The sequence below is a fragment of the Somniosus microcephalus genome, chromosome 28, assembly GCF_052327205.1.
Source record: "Somniosus microcephalus isolate GS21.2 chromosome 28, FLI_Smic_1.0, whole genome shotgun sequence".
In the NCBI taxonomy this organism is placed as follows: domain Eukaryota; kingdom Metazoa; phylum Chordata; class Chondrichthyes; order Squaliformes; family Somniosidae; genus Somniosus; species Somniosus microcephalus.
Window position 1 is genome coordinate 47,530,736 of NC_141014.1, and position 15,353 is coordinate 47,546,088.

General features: G+C 46.2%; 1 protein-coding gene across 1 annotated transcript; it reads left to right on the plus strand.

Moving 5' to 3' along the window:
* Window positions 1-468: 468 nt before the first annotated feature.
* LOC147099781 (ferritin heavy chain, oocyte isoform-like) lies at window positions 469-5,077 on the plus strand. The gene is made up of 4 exons (XM_085969237.1): window positions 469-474; window positions 3,226-3,372; window positions 3,754-3,879; window positions 4,228-5,077. The coding sequence occupies exons 1-4, from the start codon at window positions 469-471 to the stop codon at window positions 4,378-4,380; spliced, it is 432 nt and encodes a 143-aa protein (XP_085825363.1). The 3' UTR covers window positions 4,381-5,077.
* Window positions 5,078-15,353: the final 10,276 nt, after the last annotated feature.

Genomic DNA, 15,353 nt, shown 5'->3' on the forward strand with positions numbered 1-15,353 from the left:
TCACCGCCGAAGACGTCGAAGCCATACTGGGGTGATTTTTTGGGAGCTACACACACCCCAAGTCACAGGCCGTGTGGTATTAAGTGGCCTCAGTAAAAATGTAAGGTCTGCCACCGAGCAGAGGGAGTTTAAAGCCAATGGCCCGCCTCTCCCCTTGATGGAATGATTGGGAGAGGGGCCTCCTCCTCTCTGCTCAAAGTGGCTATTGGTGATATTAAGGGAGGTGCCCTTTGAGAGAGACAAAAGAGAGGGATAAAGAGAGAGAGAGAGGGGGTGGGTGGGAAGGAGGGGGGGCCCGCAAAGGCAGGGTCACCACTCTAGGTGGTATTTGGTGGGTGGGTGTCAGCAGGGGTGCACTCCCCGATGGTAACAAAGTCTATGAAGATGATCTTCGGGCAGGGGGAGAAGATGTCTTCGCCTGGGTAGGCTGGAAAAAGCCCAGGCTCAGCCCCACACCAGGTCTTCTCGATGCAGGTAAGCGAGTAAGAGGCTTCACCTGGGCAACTCCAGCCGACCCAGGCCAGGCTTTCCGGCCCGTCTTCTTTCCTCCCCCCGCCTAGAATACATAGTCTTTTGGGGAATGCCCAAAAAAGACACCCACCTGCAGATGTTGGAAGTAACGATGCAGCTCCTCCCCTCCTTCCAAGTAGAAGTTGGCTGGTGTTCCTCTCCCCTCTCTCCCTCTCCTGAGATGGAGGCCTTTCCTCTCCTCCTCTCCCTCCAGGCACCTCAGTTGTAGATGGTCTGGCTGTTGGTGGACTGGTGCTTCTCCTTCTCCTCCCTGTCTGGTCAGGAGGCCACCACGCTCTTCTCTCCACCTGCAGCTCAGAGGAAGGCAGAGACAACCTGCAGCACTCAGAGCAAGCCAGAGAATGATTCAGGCCTCTGGATTACTGGTTCACTAAATTTACCACTAGGCTACTGTCCCCTTCCCTTGGGGTCCTTATTGCCTTGTCAGCCAATGACACTCATTTTTCAAAGTTCTGATCCTCTTTTTGTGAAAACATAAATTTAGACAAATAAAAACTGTAAATAAACCATTAAAACTGTAAATAAACCAATAACAATTCAAATAAACCTTAATGATCAAATTAAAATTTGGTTCTCCAGCCCAATTATGCACTCCAGTCCCCGCGGCGCCCACCGGTCACGAAAGAGCTCGAGCGTGCCGGCGGACACCGCGTGCTCCAGCTCCAGGGCCACCCGGGCGCGAACATGGCCACGGAAGAGAGGGAGGCAATCCGGCCGGACGACCCCCTTTCAAAGTTCTGATTGGCTCTGGGCGTCATCTCCCCTCTCTTTTCATTGGACCCAAAAAAAAAGAAACAATTTCACAAATAAGGTGACAAAAAACCCAATTACCCTTTTAAATAACCCTCCACCAATCAAATTAAAATTTGGTTGTCCCGATTAACAATGCACTCCAGTCCCCGCGGCGCCCACCGGTCACGAAAGAGCTCGAGCGTGCCGGCGGACACCGCGTGCTCCATCTCCAGGGCCACCCGGGCGCGAACATGGCCACGGAAGAGGGGGAGGCAATCCGGTCGGACGACCCCCTTTCAAAGTTCTGATTGGCTCTGGGCGTCATCTCCCCTCCTCCCTTTACTTGATTGGTGCTCTGAGAGGCTGCCACTTCTGATTGGGTATTGAGGAATGTCACTCATCACCTAGGCGGCCACGCCCTGGATTATCCAGCAGTATAAATACTAGGAGTTCGGGGGGTTGGTTAAATCCCAGCTTCTTACTTCAACAAAGTTTAGATTTAGCAATAAATGATAATAATAATTAGGATGGCTTCTCAAGTGCGTCAGAACTACCACAAGGACTGTGAGGATGCTGTCAACAAGCAGATCAACATGGAGCTCTATTCCTCCTATGTTTATCTCTCCATGGTGAGTCTTGTATTTCTGACCACTTCATAGTGGAGTCTATGTAATGTTACTTTACTAAATTCTGTGCTGTATCTAGCCCACCCCTCAATCTATGCACAGTAAATTCATTTTTAAAGCTATAATTAATATAATGCAATTGATCATCTTGTGCATTAATTAAAAAACTGCCTCTCTGGTCCTTGCAGTAACTGAACCATATTCTGAGTATCTTAATGACTCTCTCTTTCCTGGGCTCTTGTGAGTGTGGTGTTGAAGTTTATATTTGGAATACACTCTGCATTCAAAGTGTGTAAATCAGAATTGTTATCCTCACTTCTAAATCACTCCATGGCCTTTCCCTACTTCGCTTTTGCAATGAGGGGATGTAATCTTAAAATTAGAAGTAGCCCATTTAGGAGGGAAGTCAGGAGGTACTTTTTCACAAGGGTGGTGGAAATCTGGAACACTTTCTTTACCTGCTTTCTCCTCCCCCCACCTCCTAGCTGTGGATGCTGGGACAATTGGAGCTTTCAAGACAGATGGTTTTGTTGGGTAAGGGTCTCGAGGGGGATGGAGTAAAGCTACAGGTCAGCCATGATCAAATTGAATGGTGAAGTAGGCTTGAGTGGCTGAATGGCCTACTCCTGTTCCTAATATTCTTAATCTCCTAGTTTTAAGTATCAGTTTGTGCCCTTCTGTCTTTTCTCTAACTCCCTTTGCTTTAATGGTGGTAAATCCTTCAGCCACTTTGACCCTACTCAGGGGAACTCTCCCTTAACTCCTCTGCTTTCCTACTTCTTGACCTTGTCCAAGCACTTCAAATTCTGAAGGCTTATGAACCTTTATTCCTTGGTATCTGGTTCTCCTCTGAAATGCCTTGATTAGTGTTGAAGGTGCCAAATTAATGCTGCTTGTGGTAATTTTAGTTCCATGGGATGAATGTAGCCAGTAAGACTCAGACCAGTGTCTCCTCTTTGATGTACTACATGAACTGTGCACTGTGACTAGACTTTAATGGGTTTGCTTCTAATGCCCCTTGGCAATAGCTCTGGGCCAATAATTGTAAGTTACTATTTAATCTGCTCCCACCACCCTTTTCAGGCAGTTCATGCACTTGAGTTTGCTCATGTTGCCTCTTTTTTTTTGCCATTTCCATTGGCCAGTTTCCCTATTGCTAGGGGTCAGATTGTCCACTCTACCAGGTTAGTGAAGTAAGTAGGCCTGTGCTAATGTACAACAAGTTCAGTGAGACTTGAACCCTTTGAAAGAAAGCGAAATCCAGGTTGGCTTTATGTACAATAACCATGATAGGTCTGCTATGAGATACACAACGACTTTTCTGATCTCTCCATAGTCCTATTACTTTGACCGGGATGATGTTGCCCTGCGTCACTTTGCCGAGTTCTTCAAGGAGCAGTCGCACGAGGAACGGGAGCACGCGGAGAAACTGATGAAATTCCAGAATCGGCGTGGAGGCCGAATCATCTTGGCGGACATCAAGGTTTGGCTCAATAAACGAGTGACCTTCCGTCTGGAACCCCTCGGACTGATTGTTTCAAATTCTTTCTAAAGCAATTGGTTCCAATTTATAACAGGCCAAGTGGGTCCATGACAGAGTTTATACTCCACGAACCAGTTCCCACCGTGTGTCATCTAACCCTATCTGCATATCCTTTTATACACCTCTCCCTAGTACATATCTAGCTTCCCCTTAAATACATCTGTTATTTGACTCCGGTAGTTGTGTTGGCTTAATGCAGTAGTTCTATTTTCCTCAAACACATTGATTCATGGTAAGAGTAGACATTTGCACCCCTAATTTCCTTCAATACTTGTTTGTTTAATCCATTGTACAGTGAACTGTCTGTATTTCCCTTTCCAGAAACCAGCGCAGGATGAGTGGAGCAATGGTCTGGAGGCGATGCAGAGAGCTCTGCAGCTGGAGAAGAATGTCAACCAGAGTCTGCTGGATCTGCACAAACTCTCCACTGAGAGGACTGACGCTCATGTAAGTTCTTGATGCTGTAATGTGGGCATTTGTTAAATTGGAGGTGGTGGAACCTTGAGCCTATTCAAAAGATCTCCATGCCCAATAGCTTTTGTGTTGGTGCTTCTTAGGTTTTTGATTGGTGGGAGCTTGGCCTACTGTGGACATTGACTAGTAAATGTGTCCCAGTGATTCTAGGATCTATGCCCCTATTGTGCAGGAAGTTTAATCTAATGATGCAGTAATTCCATTAATCTCAATTGCACCACTAGACTGTCCTGCAGTCCAAGAGGATTAAACACTCAGGGGAAAGCTAGGATGTTCCTTCAAATCTGCTGCTGGACATAACTAGTTTCCCTCTTTTTCCAGTTGTGTGACTTCCTGGAGACCCACTACTTGGATGAGCAAGTGAAGATGATCAAGAAGCTTGGCGATCACATCACCAACTTGAAGAGACTGGGAGCCGCTGAGAATGGCATGGGAGAGTACCTGTTTGACAAACACAGCCTGGCGGAAGAGTGACTGAAGTGACTGCAGGGATGAAGCCTATTGTGTTTAGTACTTGTATTTATAATTGTGTGCGAGACTCCTGTCCTGTAGGGAATGATGGCTTGTGACTTTGTGCAAGAGCTGAGAGACCTGGGCTCTTAATGTGAAATGTCACTAACTGTAAATAAACTGTTCAATATTGGACTGGATTTTGACTCTTTGTAAATTTTAGTAGTTTTTGTTCCAGTTAGCATAACTTGGTGACATTTCCAGTATTACACTCGGCTGTGCAGCAGTGTTGTCATGGGATTCGGTCATAGAATGGTTATAGCACAGGAGGCCATTCGGCCCGTCGAGCCCGTACCGGCTCTCTGCAGGGGCATTTCAGCTCATCCCACTCCCCCACCCTTTCTTCCTGTAGTCCTGCAATTTTTTTCTTTCTGGTATTTTCTAGTTCCCTTTTGAAAGCCACGATTGAATCAGCCTCCACCACCCTCGGGTAGTGCATTCTAGATCCTAACCACTCCCTGCATAAAAATGTTTTTCCTCATGTTGCCTTTGGGCCTCCTGCCAATCACCTTCAATTGGTGGCCTCTGGTTCTTGAACCTTCTGCCAATGGGAACAGTCATATGAATTTTTTTTTTTGCTGCTGTAATTTGACTATATTTAACTTGGATATTCAGACACAGGTTGAAAGATCTCCTTTCAATTGTAGGTATTTCTTGCAAATACTTCAATCTTGTGTTGCAAACGAAGGGCAATGATTCAGCATCCACAGTGCTCTGGGGTAGAGAATTCCAAAGATATCTTACTAGGAAAGTGTGAATACCCTATTGGGCTTTGTTCTGGGACCCCTCTCTTCCCCCACCATGGTTGACCAACCTGCCAACACTCATAGTCTTGGGTAAGGTATTGAAGGATGAGGAATCCATGTGGAACTGTATTCCCACAAAATATAATCCTTCTGGAAGGAGTAAATGTATTTCATTAAATGAACAAATTACAACCCCCAAGTTAAATAGATACTTTTCCTGAAACTCTCTTTCCCCCCCTCCCTACCTGTTCCATCAATGTATAAACCCAATACCAGCAGCTCCTCCATAAATGTATTGATTGGTATTCAGGCCCATTGTGCAGTTCGCACCAAATAGCAATCATCCTTTCCAAATCCTACTGCATCTCCATTTGTGCCCTTCACCCCCAGGAATGGATTCAACCGTTGATGCTGAAGCTGCAACACGCCAGTGTTTACAAGCTAATTTAGGAACTTAGCTGAGAACTGCAGCGGGTGCAATGAAATTGCCGTCTTCAGCCATTCCACGTTGATGTCTTTGCAGCCCTCGGAGGCATTTCTGGGGTATCTGAGTTCCCCACATTTCACACGACGATGAGCCGCAATTCTACGAGTCGGGATGGGTTTGCGTGCTGACGGGTTTGATGGCTTCATGTTTCAGACAAAACAAAGTCTTCAGCTCACTCGATGTGAAAAACTTTACAGGCACCCGTGTTTTAAGAATTACATCAAATTTACAGCACAGAAACAGGCCATTCGGCCCGACTGCTCCACACGAGCCTCCTCCCGCCCTTCTTCATCTAATCCGATCAGCATATTCTTCTATTCCTTTCTTACCAAACTTCACCTTAAAAGCATCTCTGCTCTTCGCCTCAACTACTCCATGTGGTAGCGAGATCCACATTCTAACCACTGAAGAAGTTGCTCCTGAATCCCCTTAGATTTATTAGTGACTATCTTATACTTATGGCCCTGAGTTCTGGACTCCCCCACAAGCGAAAGCATTGCCTGCCTCCGTTCCGCGGCTATGTTCGCGCCCGGGTGGCCCTGGAGATGGAGCACGCGGTGTCCGCCGGCACGCTCGAGGCCTTCCGAGACCGGTGGGCGCCGCGGGGACTGGAGTGCATCGTCACCCCGGCCGATGTCATTCTAATCTAAGTTGATAAGCCTTATTTGACGTTTTCCTTAAATTTGCAGATAAATTGTACAACCAAAAGGAGGGACAACTGATCCCTGGCTGATGTTACTTTAATTTAAGTTGATAAACTTTATTTGACATTTTCTTAAGCTGCAGATAAATTGTGCAACCACAAAAGACCACAAGTGAAAGCATTTTCTCTCCATCTACCTTATCAAAACACCTTCATCATTTTAAAGACCTCTATTAGGTCACCCTTCAGCCTTCTTATTTCTAGAGAAAAGAGCCCCAGACTGTTCAGTCATTCCTGATCGATATAACCTCTCAGTTCTGCTGTCATTCTTGTAAATCAAATTTCCACCTCCTCCAGTGCCTCTATATCCTTTTTGTAATATTCTCCTTAGAGCAGAGAAGGCTAAGGGGAGATTTGACAGAGGTGTTTAAAATCATGAAGGGTTTCGATAGGGTAAATAAAGAGAAACTGTTTCCAATGGCTGAAGGGTCGCTAACCAGAGGACACAGATTTAAGATGATTCGCAAAAGAACCAGAGGCGACAGGAGGAAAAACGTTGTTACACAAGGAGTGGTTAGGATTGGGAATGCGCTGCCTGATGGGGCGGTGGATACAGATTCAACAGTGGCCTTCAAAAGGGAATTGGATAAATACTTGAAGTAGAAAAAATTCCAGGTTCCTGGGGAAAGAGCGGGGGAGTGGGACTAACTGGATTGCTCTTTGAACGAGCCGGGACAGACTCGATGGGCCGAATGGCCTCCTTCTGTGCTGCACTATTCTATGATTCTATGGAGACCAGAACCGTGCACCGTACTCCAAGTGTAGTCTAACCGAGGTTCTATACCAATTTAACACGTTGAACTCGGGTGCGGTTCGGCTGCAAGCACTCCCCGCACTGAGGTCAGAACGGCACTAATGGTAACTGTTTGCATCTCACAAAATCTATGAGGTCGACGTTCACCCCGCTCCGTGCCGATACATTTCCTACAGTCTGACTACAAAGAAGTACAGCCCTGGTAGCAGCTCCCCGAGTGACGGGCTAGAAAATACACCCCTGTTTTTCTGTGAGAAATTCCTGTCTTTACATCCGAAGGGATTGTGTGATGGGGAGAAATATTTAATGGAAAGTCAAGCCTCATGGGTCCCGGTTCTACAGAATCTGAAAATGTGAATGAATAATACTCTGGTGTAGGTTCCATAACACACAAAGGTGTTTCCAATCAATTTATTCCATTTTTTGAATATTAATTCATGGGATGTGGGCGTCGCTGTCAACGGCCAGAATTTATTGCCCGGCGCGAGTCTCCCTGGAGAAGGTGGTGGTGAGCCGCCTTCTTGAACCGCTGCAGTCCCAGCGGTGAAGGTACTCCCACAATGCTGTTAGGGAGGGAGTTCCAGGATTTTGACCCAGCGACGACGAAGGAACAATTGTAGGAAAATACATCGATAGCGAAGGATGATTCTCAGCACCTTGAGCTTTTCGAAAGCAGCAAATTGTCATTTAATTCAAATGAGAGCATCAAACAACGAGAGACTTTCCGATTTGAAGAAGGTCAAGGACCCCAAAAGCAGTGACATCACCGAGACTGATCTCCCAAACCTGCCGGTTTTCCATAGCTCTGATTGGCTCTGGGTCTCTCACCCCCCTCCCCCACACCCCCTCTCCTTTGTTAATTGGTGCCTGGATTCAGGAAAGATTCCTGATTGGCTCTCAGCGATTGTCAATCATCATTGGTGATGTCATTCCTTGTTTGAATGGAGGCTGCCCCACTAGTATAAATACAAGAGCTTGGGTTAAAAAGAGTCAGTTCTTGAATTGTCTAGGTGATAGTGAGCAGTAATAGTATAACAGATAATAGTGAAGATGGCCTCCCAAGTGCGTCAGAACTACCACAAGGACTGTGAGGATGCTGTCAACAAGCAGATCAACATGGAGCTCTATTCCTCCTATGTTTATCTCTCCATGGTGGGTCTTGTCTTCCTTGTTGCTGTATTCTGAAAAGTTGGAAATTCTGCAGTTCCATGAACTGGTTTTAAACTATATTTCTCTTGACTTCCTTACCTGGGGAAGCAATCTTTGGGCAGTGAGTACTTCAGGGTGATCTTGTCGAGTTAATGGCTTGCTCCTTGTAGCAGCTGCACTCTGTTGACCAGGTTTCATTTATGGAACTAGCTCAGCTGCTGCCTGAGTTTGTAACAGAAGAACACAAACCTAGTCAAGTGACTGTTGGTGCTTGTTGACATGAAACAAAGTTCAGTTTCAGTGGGGTGACTGTAGTGAGTGACATGTTGGCAGGTCCTCACTAGCTTTCTCTTTAACTGGAAGTGAAGTCCTGGGAATCCTGGTGTTGAAGCCTTGTTCACTGAGCCTAGATCTTTTGCACTACATTGTAGTGTAAAACTACTGGAATTGAGGAAGTTTCTCCTTCCATGCCCAATGTTAGTTTAGATTTGGAAAAATAAGCATTTATATAGTGCCTTTTGACTACCTCCCAAAGTGCTTTGTAAGCCACCTGTTATGTGGGAAATGTAGCAGCCAATTTGTGCACAGTAAGCTCCCACAAACAATGAGAATGATCAGATCATCTGTTTTAGTGGTGTTGGTTGAGGGATAAATATTGTCCTGGGAAACTGGAGAGAACTCCCATGTTCTCTGAAGTAGTGCCTTGAGATCTTTCACATCCACCTGAGGACAGACAGGGCCTCTGTTTAACATCTCATCTGAATGACAGGAAGTAGAGGAGGTGCTACTTACCCAGCAGTAGAGTTTAGTTTGACTGGACATGAAATATAATCCTCAACATTAGTTTATAGTTTTGTGTTTTTTGCTAGTTGAATCTTTCATCCTGGTTTTTTTTATTGGGAGGAGAAGTTGGCCAACATGTTCAGATAAGTGAATTGTATTTTGCTAGTTAACCAATGGCATCTTGAGGCTTAAGGGATATGGGGAGAAAGCAGGGACAGGGTACTGAATTTGGATGATCAGCCATGATCTCATTAAATGGCGGAACATGCTCGAGGGGCCGAATGGCCTACTACTGCTCCTATCTTTTTTTATATCTCTTTTTGCAAGATTAAGAACTCTCTAACTAGATAAACATAATAATCTTGCATTGTATTTGAAGATCTAGGTCTGATGAAGCTGTTTAAAATTCTCTCCACAGTCCTATTACTTTGACCGGGATGATGTTGCCCTGCGTCACTTTGCCGAGTTCCTCAAGGAGCAGTCACATGAGAAACACGAGGATGCTGAGAAATTGATGAAATTCCAGAATCGGCGTGGAGGCCGAATCATCTTGGAGGACATCAAGGTTGGATTCAATAAATGAGTGGCCTTCTGTTGGGATCCCCTTGTTTCCAATACTTTCTAAAGCAATTGGTTCCAATTTGATTCCATGGTTCTGGTGGCTTAATGCAGTAATTCTATATTCCTGTGACACATTGGTTCATGGTAACATGGAATTCTGGCTGCATTTCACCCCTGTTTTCCTTGTGCTGTCTTGTGTATTTTTGTTTAATTCATTGTAAGTGAACTGTGACTCTCCCCTTCAGAAACCAGAGCAGGATGAGTGGAGCAATGGTCTGGAGGCGATGCAGAGAGCTCTACAGATGGAGAAGAATGTCAACCAGAGTCTGCTGGATCTGCACAAACTCTCCACTGGGCACACCGACCCTCATGTAAGTTCTTAATGTGGGTTTTTGGGTGTGTTGGAGGTGGTGGAACCTTGCTGTCCTTGAGCCTATTCAATATTCCCCATGCCCAATCGTTTTGTGTTGGTGTCTCTCCTGGGTCCTTAAGTGGGTTGGGGAGAGGACTGGACAGTTGGCCTAATGTGGACATTGAGAATAAAGCTGTTGGTGTTCTTAGCATCTATTGTACAGGAATTACTAGTTCATTGGAGCAAATTTACATCATCTCAATTACACCACTTGACTATCCTCCAGTCCAAGAGGATTAAAATCCCAACTCTAGGGTGGGGGGAGTGGTTGGGGGGGAGATCATGTTCCTTGATATCTGCTACTGGCCATAACTAGTTTCACTTTGTTTCTTTCTTTCAGTTGTGTGACTTCCTGGAGACCCACTACTTGGATGAGCAAGTGAAGATGATCAAGAAGCTTGGAGATCACATCACCAACTTGAAGAGACTGGGAGCCCCTGAGAATGGCATGGGAGAGTACCTGTTTGACAAGCACAGCCTGGGGGAGAGTGACTGAAGCTTATTGTGTTCAGTACTTGTGTTTATATAATTGTGGGGGAGACCCTGTCCTTCAGGGATGGGTTGTGTGACTTTGTACAAAGAGCTGTGAGACTGTCACTAACTATAAATAAACTGTTCAACATTGGACTGGATTTTGTCTCCTTGTAAATTTGAGTGGTTGCTTATTTTCTGATTAACATTTGGTTGTCTTCAGACAAGAGCTACACTGGGCTGTGTTTACACAGAATGCGAGAGGTTGCAGCCCCTCTTTCATTATTTGAAGGGGCTGCTCAATTTTTGGCTGCACTTCAGTCCCACGCTCTTGATCTTCGGTCACCCGGTGCGGAGGGAGCAGGCAGATTGGAGCACCTCCTCGTAGGGCTGTTCCTGGGCCTTCCCAAAAAGGCCATTAACTGGTCCAAGCAGCGGGCGGTCGAGGGAGTTCTTCGGCTCACCTGCCTTCCTCTCTTCGGCCATGTTTGTGCCCGGTTCTCCCTGGAGATGGAGCACGCGGTGTCTGCCAGCGCGCTCGAGCCCTTCCATGACCGGTAGGGACTGGAGTGCATCATCACGCCCAACAACCAAATTTTAATTAAGTTTCATTTGATGTTTTAAGTTGCAGACAATTTGTTTAAACACCCAATCTAGTCTAGTGGCATTGTCCTAATTCAAATCGGAGTTCCAACTGGCCTTTATGCGATTCCTTTCTTCAAGAAAATTTGTGGGGGTGGCGGGGGGAGATGAATACTCTCTTCATGGAGTCCCATTGGCCTAGAACCACACTGGACTAGGTTCCAACTGCCAAAGCTGCCACTTCTAAGCCTAATGGAGAGTTGGAGAATAGAGCAAGGTAACTGCAGGATAACCAATTAGAGACTTGGTCACAGTGTTAGAGCTTTGAGTTTTGACCTACCTTGGGTGAAAATCCAAGGTTATTCTCAACATGCCTGTATCACATGAACACGTGTCAGTCCACTAGTCCCACTTTTCCTTACTTCATCTTTAATTCAATAGTATTCCACCTTTGATGTACTTTCTTAGCCTGTTCTTTGCTGTTGATCCCAGAGTGTTTTGATCCTAGCGGGAGCACGAGGTATCCACGGAATCCCAGCACTGTCCTTCCCTCGCCAGATTTAGGGAAACGCCAGTAACTCTCATCTCAATGATTTACTGGACTTCCTGTTCCACCAGAGAAGATTCAACAGTCTCCTCGCCTCTTTGCATTTGTACTTTCCTCCTGGACAGTCAAACATCGAGAGATTAATCACTGAAACAAGTCTATACCAGATAGTCTCTTCTCACAAGTGGGACAATATCTACACAACCAGCACTACACACAGTGATTGCCAGCAACTGGGTCCAGACAGCAGGGGGTCGTTCGGCCCGACTGCCTGTCTCTTGTTCGTGCCCGGGTGGCCCTGGAGATGGAGCACGTAGTGTCCCCGGCACGCTTGAGGCCTCCCGCGACCAGTGGGCGCCGCGGGGACTGGAGTGCATCGTCACCCCCCGGCAACCAAATTTCAATTTAATTTGTTAAGTTTCACTTATTGTTTTGAGTTTAGTTACAGTCTGTTTGTTTATGGGTTGCTCAAAAAGAGTACACCCAGTGATTGCCTCTCTCTTCCTGCAATCCCCCCAATCCCGTCAGCTTAACTCAAACATCCTTTCCCTGGCGGATAGACCAGACTTACCCCAGTACATGTCAAATACATGGAATGTACTCGTGCAAAAGGTAATATTTAAAACATTACAAAAACACAGATACGCAGTTAACCATCATTTAAAGCTGGCATAAATCTAATAATGGGGGTGAGGCGGACCTACAAATACAAAGGGATCGGGATAGGTGGGTGGAAAATGGCATATAATGTGGGATAATACAAAAGAATGAGACGAGGGAAAAGAAAGACTTGAATTTCTATAGCGCCTTTCACGACCACCGGATGTCTCAAAGCACTTGACAGCCCATGAAGTACTTTTTGAAGTGTAGTCACTTGTAATGTAGGAAGCATAGCAGCCAATTTGCACACAGCAAGCTCCCACAAACAACAATGTGATAATGACTGGATCATCTGTTTTTGTTATGTTGGTTGAGGGATTAATATTAAAAGAAAGCACAATTTACACTTCATCTAGAGCCATCCTTTGTTTCTTAACCTGTACCATTACCATCTCCCTTTGCCTTGAATATCTCTCAATGTCTCTTAATCTCTCCTGCCGTCCATCCTATCACAGACCGTCCCTTTTGTTCTTTCCTCCCCTCCCCTCTTTCCCAGCCTCTTCACTTGCTTAAGAATCTGTTCCATTTCCGGCTTTTTTCCAGTTCTGACGAAAGGTCATCGACCTGAAACGTTGACTCTGTTTCTCTCTTCACAGACGCTGCCTGACCTGCCGAGTGTCTCCGGCATTTTCTGTTTTTATTTGAGGGATAAATAGGACAACCCAGCCTATCCAATCTTTCCTCATAGCTAAAATTCTTCAGCCCAGGCAACATCCTCGTGAATCTCCTCTGTACCCTCTCTAGTGCAATCACATCCTTCCTGTAATGTGGTGACCAGGACTGCACGCAGTACTCTAGCTGCGGCCTAACCAGTGTTTTATACATTTCAAGCATAACCTCCCTGCTCTTATATTCTATGCCTCGGCTAATAAAGCAAGTATCCCGTATGCCTTCTTAACCACCTTATCTACCTGTCCAGCTAACTTCAGAGATCTGTGGACATGCACTCCAAGGTCCCTCTGATCTTCTGCACTTCTCAGTGTCCTACCATTTAACCCTTGCCTTGTTAGCCCTCCACAAATGCATGACCTCCCACTTCTCCAGATTGAATTCCATTTGCCACTGTTCTGCCCACCTGACCAGTCCATTGATATCTTCCTGCAGTCTTCAGCTTTCTTCATTATCAACCACACAGCCAATTTTTGTATCATCTGCAAACTTCTTAATCATACTTCCTACATTCAAGTCTAAATCATTGATATATACCACAAAAAGCAAAGGACCCATTACTGAGCCCTGCTGAGCCCCACTGGAAACAGCCTTCCAGTCACGAAAACACCCTTCGACCATTACCCTTTGTTTCCTGCCTCTGAGCCAATTTTGGATCCAACTTGCCCCTTTGCCTTGGATCTCATGGGCTTTTACTTTTGTGACCAGTCTGCCTTGCAGGACCTTATCAAAAGCCTTGCTAAAATCCATATAGGCTACAACAAACGCACTACTCTCATCGACCCTCCTTGTTACCTCCTCAAACAATTCAATGAAGTTAGTCAGACATGACCTTCCCTTAACATATCCACGCTGACTGTCCCTGATTAATCTGTGTCTTTCTAAATGAAGATTTATCCTGTCGCTCAGAAATGTTTCCAATAATTTTCCCAACACCGAGGTTAGGCTGACTGACCTGTAATTATTCAGTCTATCCCATTCTCCATTTTTAAACTTCTTCTTCTTCTTCTTCGGCAGTCCCTCCGAACCGAGGATGACTTGCTTCCACATTAAAAACGAGTTCTCAGGTGACTGATGAGTCCAATGCGGGACCTACAGTCTCTGTCACAGGTGGGGCAGACGGTGGTCGAAGGGGCGGGTGGGTGGGGTGCTTGGGTTGACGTATGCTCCTTGCGCTGCCTGCGCTTGGCTTCCACTTGCTCCCGGCGAAGAGACTCGATGTGTTCGGCGCCTTCCCGGATTCTTCGACTCCACTTTGTGCGGTCTTGGGCCAGGGATTCCCAGGTGTCGGTGGGGATGTGACACTTTTTCGAGGAGGCTTTGAGGGTGTCCTTGAAGCCTTTCCTCTGCCCACCTGGGGCTCTCTTGCCGTGCCGGAGCTCCGAGTAGAGCGCTTGTTTTGGGAGTCTCGTATCGGGCATGCGGACAATGTGACCCGTCCATCGGAGCTCATCGAGCGTGGTCAAAGCTTCGATGCTGGGGATGTTGGCCTGAGCGAGATCATTGACGTTGGTGCGCCTCTCCTGCCAATGGATTTGCAGGATCTTGCAGAGGCAGCGTTGGTGGTACCTCTCCCGTGCTTTGAGGTGACTGCTGTACATGGTCCCTTTTCAAACATCGGTACCACGTTAGCAGTCCTCCAGTCCTCTGCCAGAGAAAATTGGAAAATGATGGTCAGAGCCTCTGCTATTTCCTCTCTTGCTTCTGAGCGCTTGTGTTTGTCACATTCATCACACGCTCTTTCACTTCACCTGACCCGCTTTGCAGACTCACTGATCTGGTTGGATGTTGCCTCAAACCCGCAGATACCTGAAAATGACCAACCCACTGAACCACGCAGGACTATTAAAAAGACACTGACTCGCAAACAACGGAGGATTCAATTAACCCGGGCAAGGTGGCCCTCAACTGGTCCAGGCAGAGCGCGGTCGATGGGGTGGGGTGTTCGCTCCAGCTGCCCGCCTCCCTTCCGCGGCTACAACCAATGCCTGGGTGTCCCTGAAGAGGGAGCACGCGGTGTCTGACGGTTCCCTTTGAGGCTTTCCATAACCGGTGGGCACCAGAGGGACTGGAGTGCAGAGTGGATCCAAGGAACTCAATTATAATTTTAAAGGTTTTTATGTTGGTTTTGTCATAATTTGGAACTTAATGTTTGTGCCCCTTTAAAAAGGGGCCACTTATGGTTTAAGTGTTTCTGATTGATGATTTAATCGTCCCAATCGATTAGCCTAAAGATAAGCCTGTGATTCCAGATATTCAAACTGTGTTTGAGAAAAGTCAGGGCGATTGGGATCCTTATTTTTTTTCTATAAATTTAAATTCCCCAGCTGCTGTGGGAATTTAAACCCAGGTCTTTCAGATCATTAGTTCAAGGCCTCTGGATTACTAGTTCAGTAACTTAACCACTAGGCTA